This window comes from Pelecanus crispus, chromosome Z, assembly GCF_030463565.1.
Source record: "Pelecanus crispus isolate bPelCri1 chromosome Z, bPelCri1.pri, whole genome shotgun sequence".
Classification (NCBI taxonomy): domain Eukaryota; kingdom Metazoa; phylum Chordata; class Aves; order Pelecaniformes; family Pelecanidae; genus Pelecanus; species Pelecanus crispus.
The window spans coordinates 29,492,794-29,509,106 of NC_134676.1; the positions used below are offsets into that span (position 1 = coordinate 29,492,794).

The following is a 16,313-nucleotide window of genomic DNA, read 5'->3' on the forward strand; positions in this document are numbered from 1 at the left end:
TAAGACATTATAGGCACTTTCATGATTAGACACTTGAACACTTTTGAAGTTTCTCAAGAAATCAAGAGGCAAAATATATCAAGAATAAGTCAAGTGTTTTCCAATGATGCTGAATGTCCAGGAGCAATCATGGCCTTCCACAAACATCTTGTGCATTCACAATTCACACTGGTTTCAGCAAGTCTGAAAATCAATCTTCTTGCTGGGGAACCCTAATATGGATTTAGATCCTTGAGTTTAATAGCTTTGCTATTAATAGTTTTTCCATTAAATAATTAATAGCTCTTCTATTAAACTGCACAGCAAAGGGCTAATGAATTTTGAGGGAGAAAAAGAAGGGATTGGTTAAATATCTTCAGTGATACTGGACTGTGTATCAGTACCAAGATCTTGCTCACACTTGCTTGTCATGCAAGTGCTTAAAGAAAAGATTCCTGGGGATTAAAAAGCTGGCATCTCTTAGAATTGTCATCTGTTGTCCATGGTTATTTTATGTAGACAGTGGATATATTTCCTCATAACGTGGAGGTGACAAGTCATCACAGGTGTAGTTTTCCAGCAGTTCTTCTGGCTCATCAGAACTGTGCTCTGACCTGAAAATAGGAAGAGGAGTAGCCGCAAAAAGAATTTAGTAAACACAAAGCATGCAAGTAACCTCAGTGCTGCATCCTGTCATCCTTATCTGGGCAAAGCACTTCCTGACTTCTTAAGCAAATGCTACGAGCTGAAGTTTTACTGCGATTCAACTGCTTGCAGTGTTCTTTTCATGAAGTATAAAAGTGTCAGGAGGTGACCTTTGTTTTCGTGCTGCCTATGCCTGTCACGCATGTTGCTGAGGACGATGGGTCAGTCAGCAGTTTTTCAAACAGACTTTGATAAATGAACTAAAAGTGACTTGTCTTCTAGAAAGGATATAATTCTGAGCAATTCCTATAATTAAAATATTTTTCCTTAGAGGAAAGAACTATATAAAGTTACTTTGTGTGATTAAAGCAGTTTCATACTGCCCTGTAATATCAGCGATCTTGTTTGTGCCCCAAAACTAGGAAAAAAATAAGGGCTGGAAGGTTGCTACAGTGGGAGACAAGTGTGTTGTGACCAGGCGTAATCAGGAAGGAGAGCATCTGGTACCAAACTGATGCTTGCATTGTCATAAAAATGCTGTTTGTGTGCTGACTCGTGTGTTGTGATTGTGTTTGAGTGGAAGCCTCTGGCTGTACATATAATAACCTTCTGTTCAACAGTCTAAAGGTAGTAAGATAAGCATAAAAAACCCATGGCCAGGACCACATATACTGATATCTTCAAAATAACAAAAGGTTTGTAGACTGAAAATTGAAAGGGATTCATAAATGAATTTAATTTGGGTGAAAATGCTTTCCAGAAAAAGTATGTCTCCATAATCTTTACTCAAGAAGTACTCCTAACAAAGAAAAAAAAAAAAAAAGTCTGAAGAAGGATAGCACCCACCCTGGTCTAGCTTCTGTTTCCTCTGAAACCATACATAGCACTTAAAATACTCAGAAGCCTGTGTCCAAATACACTAAGGCATTTCGGAAGATGTACCTCTGATTCCTGGTATTCTCTGCAGGATAAGTAGCGTAGTTCTCATCTCCAGTAAAAGCCAGGTTATCCAGGGGGTAGGCAGGGCAGAAGTGAGCAGAGCCCGGGGTGGGAACCGGTGAGGTGCTGGAGGAAACGGCACCGCAGCAGCTGAGTACTGGGTGAAGGTAGCCAGGACTCACAGCAATGCCTTCCTGGGCTGGGTACGGCGGAGGGATGTACTGTACCACTGTGGCACCGTGAAAAGTTATAGGCTGGTTAATGCCAGTGAAGACAAAGGACTGTCCACTTGCAGTCTGGTCGAGGTCTGACATATTTTCCTCTCTTTCTTTACAGGGCTTGCATGTAAGCATGTTAAATTTACAAACAGCAATCAGAATAAAAGTCACCCCAACAGACAGCAGAATAGGCCCTAGTAACTGAGTCCACTCCAGGTGAGTAACGCCGTCGTATTTTATCCATCCCATCACGGTGAAAGTGATCCCCACCAGTCCCAAAAACACACCTGAAAAGAGCAAAGTGGCGCCAGCTTTATCCCCATCTGACACCAGGACGTCAGATCTGCTTGGCTGATAAGGAGTGACAGAAAAGACATTCAAGGAGAAATCTTCTACATTGTTGCTGTTCTGCTCCATTACTGAGTAAAACGTGTCTTCTGCCTCAAGAGAAAGGGGGCTTGTAAGGGACTCGGCAGAGCATTTAAAGTCGAAGGTTCAGGTTAGTTATACAAGAACTTTGTGCGTGTATGGTTAACAGAGTCCATCATGTGAAAGAATAAACTTTGCTTAGAGGAATAAAGGTCTGGGAAGTGAAGCCTGAAGTGGTCACTAAAGACTTCTTGGATTACCACCATTGCTTCCGAAATGGCTTCACCCTTGCATGGTTGCTTATCTCTTTGTTTATCCTCTTCTTTAATTTGGCACTCATTGATACTTCCTCACTGTGCCCATGCCTGATGGGAGAAAAAGGAAGCTGCAGCCACTGCAGCTTTTCCTAGGCCCCCTGCCAGCTGATGCATCGAACATATGGACAGCATACGTTTAGTCAACAGCAGTGCGGCAACTCTCACTCTCCTTGGGCCACCACTCCAGCAACCCAGATCTGCAGGAAAATGCGTGGCCATTGCTGGGAGTGCTTTGCAGTGCTCTGAAGCATGACATTTCTAGCCACGCCTGGACCTCTGTTGCAGCTTGTTCTGCAGTCCAGGGCTTCCGTGGTTTAAAAAATTTCAAAGTAGGCTTTCTGATATTTTGCCAAGGGGGAGCAGTGGGTGGGTGGGAGGGGAAGCGGAAACAGGGTGGTGAGTACTGAACAGCCTGGGAGAGCTGCTGGTTGTGGGAGAAAAGTTATTTCAAGCCAGCCAAAGCTTTCCAGCTGTTTGAAGGTAGCATAATTGCTCTGTAATTTCCCCTTAATTGTGCATATTTTTTGTTGTGGGTTCTCCACCCCTTTCTCAAAGTTCATACTGAATAAAGCCCACATACCCTGAATAGCACACCACTGCAGGAATGAGAAAACATCTCCTGTAACGTTAAACCTGGTAAAGGATCTTATCCTGTACTCAGAAGTACCTAGAATATTTTTTTACATCACAATGAATTGTTCTGTTGAACATATGTCCCATATATTAAACAGACAGATTAAGTGAATGTTGAGATTTTTCTGTTTCCTAAGTTTCAGACTAAAATAATTGCTGTCAGAGGGTTCTGGTAGAATGCCTTTGTATAATTCCTTAAGGAGGAAAAAGTTCCAACTACTCGATCTGTTTTGACTAGCATGGCAGGGGAGTACACACAGGACAGAGATTACTCCTCAGGTGGTAGAACATACAATGCTATTTCCTGCTACCAGCAGATCTGGGGGAGCAAGCTTATCCTGAGATTTGTAAGATAAAAATAGCTCTAGAACTAGAAAACTCACCTTTCAGACTGCTTCTTCAAAATCAATAAAGGTGCCTTTAGTCTACTGTGCATTCATACCACACAGTATGACAACAGCTCGCTTCTGAAAGGGGCTGCTCACCGAATTTGGCGCCTTCAGAGCTGATGCTGAATGCAAGTGCAGATGTGTCTTTCTCATTTGTTAGCAGATAGACCTTGAGGAATATTAGTGCTGGACTCCTTTAAAAGATGTCTGGGAAGTTTCCAAGGTCAGTATTATGTCTCTTCTATTACTGAGGGTGCCAACAATTTTTCTGACAAATACACTCAAGATCACCCCTTCTCCCAGCACCAAATCTAGTCAGGACTCTCTGCATCACTTGAGCAAAGTGTTAGGGCTTGCAATGCAGTGATTTTGTATAATGACAACTAAATTAGAAAGTGCTGAAACACTAGATAAGCTGTCCTTGTATTGGTAATTATAGCCAAAACCTAAGTCACCTTTAACCTTATATTTGGTAAACTTAATGGAATGAACTTCTGTTACTTCTCTCTGCAAGTCAGGTTTTTCCATACCATGAATCATTCTTGTTGCTGTTTGCTGAATCTTCCAGCCTTTCCAACATCCTTTTAAAAGCAGCATTATATCATAATAGCTGTCTAACTAATGGTATATACAGATGTAGTGTCACCTTCCTCCTCTCATGCATTCAAGAACTCTGCAACTCCTATTTGCAACAGGATTGTGCTGGAGCAGTTCCTTGGTCCTGTGCAAAGGTCCTTAGATGCTGGCTGGAGTCAGAGTTTTCCAAGTCGGCTGTTGCATCATCCCATGGCTGATGCTCTTTGCCTCTGGCCTAGGACATGACTTCATGGTTGTTGAGCAAGTGCACAGCAGAGCTGGAGAGTACAGGTGGTTTCTTCCAAGGCTATTTGCCACTTGAACTTTGAAAGTGGGATGGAAAACACTTTCTTTTTGGTGCAGTAGGATCTAAATTAAAATTACACCTTTCCCTGTAAACTACCCCCTCACACAATGCCTCCCCACATTTCTCCCATTTTTTCCCCAGACAGTGGCAATGCTGCATTCAGGCAGCTGTCAAGGTCTTAAGAGATTACCGGATCACATCAATTTTTTTAAGGCCAGTACTTTACTTTGCCAAGTAAGTGTATGTTCTGGGAACTCACTTGAAGATGCTGATTTACTAAAAGCACCCCCTTTTACCAGGAATACTACCAAACAGATGAAAACAGTTTTGTGAAACCTAAAGAATTGATCAGAGTGAGGTTTTCAGAATGGGTGCTGTTTTCAGTTCTCACTACAGTTTTGATCCCATCTGCTTCAGGGACCTTACCCCTGAACACAAGCACTGCTTTGCTTTCTGTTCCTCTGCATAATTTTCTGTCACCAATGCAGACTTCACCTGGAGCACTTGCTGCTGGAAGCATGTTTTTTTGTAGCGCTCTGTACCTCCTCCGTTCTCTAACCCGTTTCAAGAGTCATCCTAGTAAACACTTAATAATAGGCCTTCACTTAATCCTTTTTTCCTCTCCTTCTGTTATTAATTTTTACACAGTTGTTCACATTACCAGCCTGTTGTAGTGAGGCTTCATTTTCTTACATGCCTGTAATATAGTCAGGGACTTAGTAATAGAACATGCAAGATGTTGTATAAAAGAAAATTATACCATGGTCTTGCACACTGACTGGCTTTAAAAAGAGTAAGTACAAAGTAACACTCCATAACAAAACATTCAATTGTAGGGAGATTAAGGAGCCAGTGATTTGACTAAACATTCAATTGTAGGGAGATTAAGGAGCCAGTGATTTGACTAAGAGACTTTTTTCCTAGAGAAAGGTGACTGTACATGGCATCTTTAGTGGAAAGCAAGAGCAGTACCTAAAGAACCACCATGAGTGGGCCTTGCGCGCTGGGGCCCTGCACTACTGCACTGCCAGCCTCAAAGCATAAATAAGCTGTAAGGAGCAGGTTCAGCCAGCTGCCCACAATTGCATCTACCTGCAAGGTGGTTTTATATGCTCCCAGGGAATGTTGTCTTGTCAGCAGGTGCACCAAATTGAATGTATTTCCATGCCTAATTATCCAGATACATGCATGTGTGATAGAGGGAGGAGCACAGACCTAGATGAAGGCTGACACGTTCATTGCAGAAACGTGGAGGTATGGGCAGAAATGTCTGCCTGGACACAGAAATACCCCACAAGCCATGACTCTGAAGAGGCAGGATGTAAAAGGGATAGATGGATACAGCGCTACCAACCACAAAAGTCAAGGATGGGGTGGGTGCAATCGAGCAAGTGCTGCTATCCTAGAAACATAGCATCATTGCAGGAATCTGTGCGATCTCAGTTTTTCAGATGAGTTAGCTTTCCTTTTTTTTTTTAGCTGCTGGTGATGCAGGAAGAAAGACTTCTCCTAGAGAAGAGGCATCCATTTATATATTTGTGAATCCTTCTCATATCCAAAGGATTGTAGGGTTGCAGTTAGAAGCAGAGCAATGTCGGTGCAGGCAGCAAGGAAGAAAGACCTTAACTTCACTTACAGAGGATAAGCAATCCTTACCTCCCACTTTGCCTGTTTAAGTAGTGTGAATCAGTAACCAACTTGATTTGCTCCCTAGCATTTGTACGTCAAGCACTTAAGCTAACCTTAGGGCAGAAAGGGGGTTATAGCACCATTAGTGTGACAGTAAAGTATCTCACTTCCTCAATAAAAATGCTATTCTGTATTATTTTAAGCGACATTTATAGTTTTACAAGGTGTTGCTTCCTTTCTAATACAGACATTTCACCTCTACTCCCCACATCAAAAATTCCTCCCACTAACGCTGTTCACCCAGTGGTAGCCTTCAGTGGTGGAGGCAGATCTGCTTACATTTTCTGACCTTGCTGAAACAGATTTTGACAACACAGTAAGCAAATACTATTGCCCTGGCTATGTTAGCTCTCAGTGCTGAGCAGGTTATGGAGATGAACCCAGCATCTACTGGGTTTTCAAGGAATGATTCTCCAAGTCACAAATAGAAGATTTGTGTAGCTTAGATTAGCTGTACATTGACCTATTTCCTAAGTATCTTCTCAAAATGATACAGAGAGAAATTCTGTTTTCAATCCTCATTTCCAGAGGTAAGCAACACCTACACTTCCCAGGAAATTCAGGTGCTGACTCCAAAGACTCAGGTCAGCAGCTTTCTAAACCATGCTTTCCATGAAGACTGCTTTTTTAGAAATAAAGTGATCCACACTGGAGACTCTCCAGTAGAAGATCAAAACACTATAACCTTGAAAGAAACCAAGATCATGTTTCCATTCCAGAGGACTCAGCTCAGAATCAACATATTCTACTTGATTTGTCTGGTCTCTTGGGTACATCTTGGGAACAACTGATTGAGCAAATTGCAGGCAGCACAAAAGGTTAATAACTTTACAGTTAGCAATCAGATGTGACCGTATTTTTTAAAAAAGAAAATGGTGGCATATTTCAAGATTTATTTTTTTAAATGCTTTTTGATGTTTAACCTTTTCAGCCAATGTGTGTTCATTTGTAATTCAAACAATGGAACAAAGCCAACATGGGTCTTTGTTTGCGTGGGATCTTTTAGGTCTAACATGCCAGCTTCTGTACTTGCTATGTAATACCATGACAAATCCTGAGAAAGACAAGCTCCTTCGACATGTGCAAGGCTTTGTATGCACGAATCATGCAGGGCAGTGGGCACCACTGTTAAAAACTGGGTTAGAAACAAAAGCTTTAAAAAAAAAATAAAAAATGTCGTAAACCATAGCTTGGATTACAGAAGGCATTCAAGGAACACCATCCTTGAAAAACTCACTAGGTAAAAAACACTTGAGAGAAAAGGGGACAAAATAAATGGCTGCTGGCTTTTGTAGATCCCCTTTCTTCATACAGACATTTCCCATGGCTGAGTCATACCAGTTTAATCAGCTCCCACGTACTAAATCCCTCTCTGTGCTGTGTTTGCTCATTAGTCTGCATGTATAAGCCCCTCTGCTCTATTGCTGATTAAATATACCTCCCATGCTGGCTGGTTTGTTTTTGTGTGGCTGCACAAGGAGCTGACCTAGCACGACTGAGGGAGCAACGCAGAGGTGGAAATAAATGGCCAAATGCAGGAGCTCCTGAACATCTCTAAAGAACCCTGCAGGCGAGAAGCATGTTCAGAGAGATGACGCAAGACAATCACCTTTCTCTAGGCACAGGAGAGAACTTGAGTTCTTAATTCAAAGCCTATCATTACAGCCTGGTTCCCTCTACTTCAGCATGGCAGAGGACAAGTTGAGGTGTAGCTGAGGTCCCAGAGCACACAGGTGTTCAGAGACTCAGCTGAACAAGACAGAGATTGCTCTCACAAGGTGTTTTAATGCTGGTAATTTCACCATGCTGAACCAAGCCCTAACAGTAGCTCTGACACCTTCCATTTCTGGGCACAGAATCAGGTCCATTGTTCTCAAACATGGTTCAGAGCAAGTCGTAAAGCGTTAAAGGTCAGCAGCAACTCAGTTCCTGCTAATTATCCTTACCTACTACAAGCAAATCCTTCAGTTCGGGAATGGGTGCAAACATTTGCAAAACAGAACTAGAACCTGTTGTCAATCCATCCTGAAGGTAGGCAGCTACCACTAAGCTAGGGACTGCACAGGGACAGGGAAGCTGAGGGCTGCATTTCTGAAGTGTCTGTCAAGTGCTGTGCCAGTTAAAAACATCTGTTGCATGTGTTTCCATGAAACTACCTCTCTTGCATTTGCTGGTAAGTAATGTCTGCACCTGGAAGATACAACTGCTGAGTGGCGCTCACTTTCACAAAATAAGCATTCCTTGTAGAAACCATGAGTGATGATATGTAACAGTAGTATAATCCCCTGAAATCAGTCATTACCACAGTTAAACTGTTAGCCTATTAACTATCCTCAGTGTTGCCTTAGGGCTCTTAACTGCTGGCTAAAACTGATTTGCATAGGGATTATACTTACAAAAGAACCAGAGAGGGTCTAAATTAAGCTATGGAGTGTTTGTTACCAGGCAGACCAAAAAACCATTTAAGTTCTCCATAGCGTATTTGGTCCCAATCTTAAACACCCCTATTTGTGATGTTCTCAGAGTGTACATATAAAGTCAATAACTTTGCAAACAAGTATTTTCCACAAAAGTCATACAAAAATAGAAATAAAAACACTTCCTAATTATTTCTCTTTTGAAGCTCCAAACAGATTTAATTAAAATAAGCAAAAAAAGTTGGTCTCTACTTAGCGCCTCCATTATATAAAGAACAACTAAAAATAGAAACTGAAGCTGTAACAGAACAAGATGAGCATTTAACATTCTTGCAGTGAACTGAATCTCTTCAGACTACTTGCTCAGAAGCCCAGCATTATCTAATATTTCTTGAAATCCAAATTCACCATTTATGCTTTTTGATGAAAAATTAGACACAGTGAACGTTATTGCTTTTATTACAAAATGTAAATAAATTCAAAAATTGTAAATCTGAGTGTACAATTTAATTTAAAAATGAAGTGTAACTGACAGTCCTCTATGAGCTGGTGTCAGATGTGGCTAAGGAAATAGATGAAGAAGATGAAGATGACGACAGAGAATATTCATTATGTGTTATTGATGCTTTTTCTTCATATTTTGGAGGTGATTCAGAGGATAGGTATAGCATTGGTAGAATATCTGAAGGTGAGCTGCTTCCAGAAATTGTATATATGGTTTCATAGTCTCTAACACCAACTGTTCTTTCATCATCTGCAAGCTGTGCTCTATAAAACACAAAACAACATATTAGCATAATTCACTTCTCTACAGTGAGTGAAATTCCACTTGACTTACATAAATATACATGTACACACACACTCCCTAAAAATCCCTGAAGCAAAGAACTTGCATAAGCATTAACATTTCATTCTATGGGCTACATTATGACTCATACGAAAATTCTATTACTTCAGAGGGGAAGGGCAAACAAGCTCCCTTCTAACCTTTCACATCCCCAGTCACAGCCTGGCTTATGGGTATTAGCTGCTTCTGGCAGGGCTATCTCACAATCTCATTAAATCTTCTGATCCTTAGCTCCTAATGTATCTTCCCTTTTGTAGCCTATCACATACACACTGTCCTCTTCCCTTATGAAAGACAGTTACTAGACTTAGAATTGCATCGTGAAAATCACAATCCTTAACCATTTGAGATCTTACATGAAAAGCAACTTGAAACTTTTATTAATCTTACTAGCAACCCATGACACACATAAGGAGTACTGTTCCTGGTCTGACCTGGAGAAACAGAAGCAACTGGACACAACCAGAGTGCTAAGTTCCCAGTGACAGTCGAGGCAGTCAAGTATTCACTGTCCTCCTCTGACCATCATAACTGGATCCCAATTGGCTGCACCCACATGGTTCTGATACCCTGCTCATCCTGCCCTGGAGTTGGCCCTTAGCATATTGCTTCAGCTGCTTCCCAAGGAAAGGGAAGAAATCCTCATTCCTCATGACTCGCTCCCACAGCTAACTCTTGCCTTTGTGCATATATCTGTACCTCCACCAATACTGCATGAGGAACAGGAATACAAAGCATAGTCACGTCATTTTCAGTGCTGTTACTGGGGTGCAGGGGTGTGTATTTCAAGGAGAGAGAAGAGAACATACCACAAGACAAACTCGAAGTGCTGTATAACAGATTGCAGGAAAAAAACAACCACTTTTGGGATCAGACCATAACTCAGCTTCCTACAAGCTCTTTCATCCAGCACAGCCTGCACCACAGCACTTGCTGACAGAACACAGAGTAATGGACTGAAGAGGCAAATCACGTTTGCATAGTAACCACCCACATATGAAATGGGTATTCCCTTCCAGCTTTGGGATCTTCAACCACGGCACTATGTTAGGAGGAAAGAGGCCACTGCTTCTCCTTGGCTTGGGAATGAAAACCAAAAAGGGCTTTGAAAGGGCTTGGGAACCAATTTGCTCTAGTCAAGATGCCATGGCTGCTACCAAGTGCTGAGCCATGGGAGAGCATGATTGAGTGAAATACCTAGAGGTGATATCAACTCACGGGGACTCTGGGAGGACCCTGGGGAGCATGGAAGGGCAATAGCTTGAGCACCCCAAGCCACAGAACACCAAAGCAGGAGGTCAAGGTTTCTGCATCCAAGGTTAAGGTGTTTTGTCCACGCCACAGAAACTGCCCTAACAAGCTGGGTTACAAACTGCCTCTTTGTGTACATACGTTCACAAGACAGAGAAGTCCAGACAGGCAACCAATGACAATTCAGTTGTTGGGATTGCATACAAAGTTCAAAGCACCAGAACTGGACATTTGCGCATTGAGGCAGTTGATCCAGCTCCAGGGGATTATCTCTGAGAATGGGTGAAGGAAGGAGGGGTCACCTGGTATGTGCACCAGCAGGGAGACCCCACAGGAAGCCCCAGGAACTAGCTTTTTGTGCCACTCCCCCCCCACCCTTTGTTCTTCCTTTATCAGCGCAGGATGCGCTGCTTGCATTCTTTCACACCCTTTGATAATGCACACATTTTACCAAGCACATGGGCAGGCAGCCCACATCTGAACTCAGGGCCTGAAATTACAGGGTAGAGAGGACTTGTGCGTTGTACTTTTACAGACAGGTGGTACAAGAGTCAATCCATCTCTCAGCTGCTTGTACGGCTACAGCAGAATACACTTTTCATGTATGTTCCCATATTTCTCTCAGTTATCCACTCCAGCCTGGTCTTCTAAATGTTTTCTGAGGGTGTCCTTGGCCCATATTTGAATTGGCTGTCTCAGGGCTATCAGAGGTCCAGGTTCACACTTGGGGCAAGTCACTCCTCCACACACATCCATTTGCTTTGTACATACATCTGGGATGTACATGCCAGGAGGGAGTTGCAGCATACACTGGAGCTGTAGCACAGACAGGCTCAGTGTGGTGCCTAACTCCAGGACTAGCTGCAGCTGGTATGAAACAGCTTCCAGCTGTGGATGCCTTCACCCAGCCCAGTAAGAACACAGAGACTTCATGTAAATTCCTTCTTTCAGCAGCAGGAGTTTATTTTCTCTCCTGCTTGCTCTGGGTGTCCTTCAATTGCAGTGGTATAGCTCGAAGAGCTGATATATTTCACCTGCAATTTGAGAACATGCACAGACTTTTATAGTTAACAAAACACAATGTTTCTTCACACAACCATTTGTGCCTGGTCATGAGAGCCACTACTCTCTGGAAAGCACTTTTGCTTGACCAACCCTGACATCTTCTGATCCCTGCATCTACCCTTGTCATCCCAAATTGGCAGGTATTTAGGGCACTGAGTAATCAACATATTCTCATCAGCTTTGTACAAAAAGTACTCTCTCTGAAATAATTTAAGTGGAAAAACAGCAGACTGAATGAATGATGTGTGTAGCTAGGGTTTGTTAGCACAAGTCAGCACAAGTCATCAACCTCAAGCTGGACCTCAGTCAGTGGGAACCCAAATGCTGAGTGTCTCCCTTCCTCAGGCAGTATGTACATGATCATCTTTTTGTTTGGGGGCCAGTCCCACTGTGCACGAGTGAGTGCTGCATAGTAGCAAGGAAGACTGAATAGGTTTTTTTGATAGAGACGTGCTTATTCTACGTTAGAAAAAAGTCACTTTGAGGACAGGCAGAAGGACAGCCTGGCTTGTGGTAATAGCAACAGAAGGAGCCATCTGCTGTCTCCAACAAAGATGTGAAGAAAATGTTTGGAGGAGGGCACTATGAAATGGAAGACAATATGAGGAGTTGTTGATGGTGATTGACTAGAGAACAGAGTGCTGTGCACAGTGGGGCTGAGCCTCAAGAATCCACCAGGTATACTTCAAAGGATGACTACAAAACCACAGACATGGCTGCACACAGCATGGTAACAAGAATAAGCACCACTGCTAACACAAGTATCCTCCTCCTGTGGCATTTAGGTCTTTGGGCAGGAAGAGGGCTCATGCTTGGTTGCTTCAAAGGGAAGATTAGCACTACAGTTTTGAAAAAGCACCAACATCAGGCACACAGCTGGTACAGCTGGTCATGGAATGCACTGCCTCGTATGAGTGGAGAAGGCTGGAATATAGTGGAAAGCTATTAAAGCAATGGCCCAACACCTACTATGACAGGACACAGCCAGGCAGGCTGGGGGTTTTGATGCAGTGATGGTGCTTAGGACGCTGCAGGTACAGTCTTGTAAACTAGACACCCAGTGAAAAAGTCACACACCACATATTGACTCACAGATCAAAAAAAAGCTGACAAAGGACCTTTCAAAAGGTAAAGCTAAGTCACTTCTGGATCATTAAGGGCCTGAAGATAAGTTGAGGGCTCAAGGCACATAGCATCTAGCTCTCCTGACCAGATCTAGTTCTGGCTCCCAGTATGTGGCCTTTGCAGTGACCTCTTTTACCCTCAAGTCAGCAGCCCACAAGTGGTAACTTACAGGGGATACATAACCCTTCAAGCTCTTGTGGTGCAGACAACATTTCAGTCAATCTCTTGCTCCCTGAGCTTGGCAGTGGCAGCATCTAGCAAATTGTCTGTACTCCATGTATGGAAGAGTGGCTGCATGGGTAAGGTACAACATCTTGAGATGAACTTGGCATTGTAACCTCCCTTTTAAGCTCCCTGGAGCTTCCTGCCCTTCTCCTGCAATAAAGGTATCCTTTTATCTCAACACACTGCCACAGCAGGACAAGGCAGACCAGCATGGCAGGTCTCACTTCCTCAAGACAGTGAGATAAGGGTCACAGGGCCTGTGGATAGGTGTCATGAAGGCCTCACTGCATTGGTTCTACAGAGGCTTCCTAAAATCTGGCACTGCTCTCAGGGACACCTTCTCTTGGGCAATCTGTGGAAGAAATCTAATATAAGGAAATTTAAATAAAGCCACCGATTTAAGACTTTGTTTTCACTTTGGAAGTTCTTTTCAGTCATAATAAACTGTTAACAATTTAACACTCATGAAGGACACTGTGGTTTGCGATTCCCCTTTTATACCAGGGTATTTTAATGCCATGTCAAGTAAGGTACCTGAAGTAAGTTGAGCAATGCACTAGAAAAACTTTGTAGCGCCTAGTAGAGAGTTAATTCACAGTGATTATTTAAGAACATGGTCTTGGATACTTTGAGAAACATCTCGGATTTCCAAAGACAGAGAAGACAACAGTCTTACCCATCGCTGAAAATAGAGTGGTATGGTGGAGGATTTTCACTTGTAGGCAAACCACTTGACATAAGACATGTCACGGTTGGCGACAGAGGGTCAGCAAAATAAGGAGGTGGTGGAGGTGGGAATACCATTACAGCATCACCTAGGGGAAAAACCACCAATTACGAGCTCTGAAAAATTGAGCACCACTGTTTACTCTAACTGTATCCTAGAATATTTCCTGTCTTTGGAATTACAGTGTTTGGACTTGTCTACCTTTTAAGATAAAGTACAATGATGCCACATACAGAACTGTTATATTCTGGGCTGTTAAAGTACATTAGAGGTATATTCAAAACCAAAATTATCCCCAAATAAAGATGCACCGTATTAATAAATGGAAGATTTAATTTAGAAAATACAGCTAGGGGAGGGGGAGTGTTCCATCTAGCTGTGCGACACAAACCTCTTCACTGTTGGCTGTCTTCAGAAACTGGAAGTGCAAAGCACACAGTTACTGTTGACTCCCTTTAAGGGTAGGCAAGTATTTAGTTGTCCTCACGTATCTAAAATTGGGCAGTTCAAGTTTCTCCGCATCTATTGCAGTGGTATGACAAAAGTATTCAAGTCATTAATGGTTCTGATGACTGATTTTGTGTGCCTTGACAGTTTCCCTACTAAATTACTCATAGCTGAAGGCACACTACTAATGTTAGTACCACGATGCTATTGACACGTAACTCTCTATTAAGTGTACTGTGCAGCATATCTGCCAATTTCAACTTTGTAATTGAGGGGTTTCAATTTTTTTTTTTAAAACAGAAAGTTTGTATTAGTCACTGAGCTTGCATAATTTATATAAACATTCACAGCTGCCTGGCAGCTTTCTTCCTTTGTAAGTTGTGTGCAGGGACAGGTCAGGGAGCATCAGAAATGTTGAGTGAGGTGGGGAGTGTTTTCTAGCTGAGTCACCACTCTTCCAGAATGTCTTTAAAGGCAAGAAAGCAAAACTAGTGGCTTCCTTTCATAGTTCCACCAGGAAAAGTAAAACTGAAAGGCTGAAGTCTGGTTGGCATAGTGACAATCTGAACTCCTTTCTATGACCCTTTGATTTATCCTGGTAGCTGGAAAACTGACTTTAAACCCTCACTTTTTCCGAGGGTCACCAGGTTACAGGTCTGTACATTGGTTTGACAGCCAGAAGGAAAAAAGTTTTGCACAATGGATTTCAAGTCCAGTCAGTCAGATGACAGCCAAGCAATACTATGACTGACTCATTAATCCTGAGAGCTAGAAAGTTATCAAAATAATCTATGCATAGAATGTATTCATAGGGTATTAAAAACAGTGCTATATGCAGGGGAGCATTTCCTGCTAACATACCAATTTACTCAAATACTGTGCAATTAGCAGAAGCATCTTGCAATTACATCTCTGACTGATGGAAGATGTGGCCGTGATTAAAAAAATACAATACACTGCTTATGAATCAGATTCTCCTGTTTAAGGGGTCAGAGCCCAAGGCTCTGACAAATCTTAAATATAGTCACAGAAGTTGTCAGACCTGTGATTTGCAGTGTCAGCTACACCCTTTGGGAAAGGAAGTGGGATTGGACTCATTTGTGTCAGATTACATGGCTTCTTTTGCAAAGACAGTCAGACCTTTCTTTTTATGCCAAAGGAGAGGTTTTGTCTTTGAGAGAAAGGTAACTGAACTGACCATACAGAAAACATACGAGACAAACCAATATTTTTCTGTTTTGGCTTATTCACATGCCAGAACTGACATGCTTAGAGCTCAAATGAGTAATACTTGGAGGTAAATCATTAGTGGGAAAAAAAACCCCTACTAACTCTTAAATGTAATGTTCACACATTATTTACCCACCTACTGTAACCTGAAAAGATTCAGGGTTCTGAGGATGTTCTTCACTTTCGCAAGATTCTTGGTTGAGATTTAAGTTTTGTTTCTTTTTAACATGAGCTATCACGAAGAAACACAACCCAGTGAGCACAATCAAAGGTCCCATGATTTGAAGTGACAGGAATCCACAGCCCTGGAGGTCCACATCAGAACTGCCGGTGTGGTTGAGCTGTATGCTGTGCCAGCCAGGGCTGCAGCCAGGAACCCAAATGCCCAGGATGCTAATTAGCATTCCACTAGTTAAAAACAAGAATCCAAATATGAGAAACTGGGCAAACTGACAGCTCCCGCGACAAAAAACAAGGCTGTACACCTGCTCATTTTGCAACTGTCTTTGTCTTATATACAGCCTGGCCCTTGATCGTGCCAGTAAAACACAAACCAGTCCAGTTACAGCCAGCACAGGCCCAGCAGCCTTAAGGACCTCGTTACAGTCACTGAAGGTTCCAGACGGGCACGACTGGAGAATGAAGACTGAAAGCAGGAATCCAGCACAGAGCAACACAGCTCCAAAAACAAAAAGGAAAAAAATAAGTTTCCCATGTTGTCCATTATTTCCTTCACCTCCTGGTGCAGGAACAGCCACTGGATACATTACAACAGAATCTCCTGAAGCAGATGAGTTGGGTTTTTTGGGGTTTTTTTTTTCCTGTTAGCATTAAGTGGCAGAAAACTACAGTATATCTGTGAACATGAAAATACATGAATCAAAAGAAGAAAAAAAACAGTGGGACTACCTACATAAT

General features: G+C 42.4%; 2 protein-coding genes across 2 annotated transcripts; both read right to left on the reverse strand.

Annotated features, from left to right (window-relative positions):
* Positions 1 to 490: 490 nt before the first annotated feature.
* TMEM174 (transmembrane protein 174) lies at positions 491 to 2,262 on the reverse strand. Its single transcript, XM_009481035.2, has 2 exons — positions 1,567 to 2,262; positions 491 to 593 (listed from the first exon to the last, which is right to left on the reverse strand). Exons 1-2 carry the CDS (start codon positions 2,196 to 2,198, stop codon positions 491 to 493), a joined length of 735 nt encoding a protein of 244 aa, XP_009479310.2. The 5' UTR covers positions 2,199 to 2,262.
* Positions 2,263 to 9,017: 6,755 nt separating this feature from the next.
* Positions 9,018 to 16,162, reverse strand: TMEM171 (transmembrane protein 171). Its single transcript, XM_009481034.2, has 3 exons — positions 15,532 to 16,162; positions 13,668 to 13,806; positions 9,018 to 9,246 (listed from the first exon to the last, which is right to left on the reverse strand). The coding sequence occupies exons 1-3, from the start codon at positions 16,160 to 16,162 to the stop codon at positions 9,018 to 9,020; spliced, it is 999 nt and encodes a 332-aa protein (XP_009479309.1).
* Positions 16,163 to 16,313: the final 151 nt, after the last annotated feature.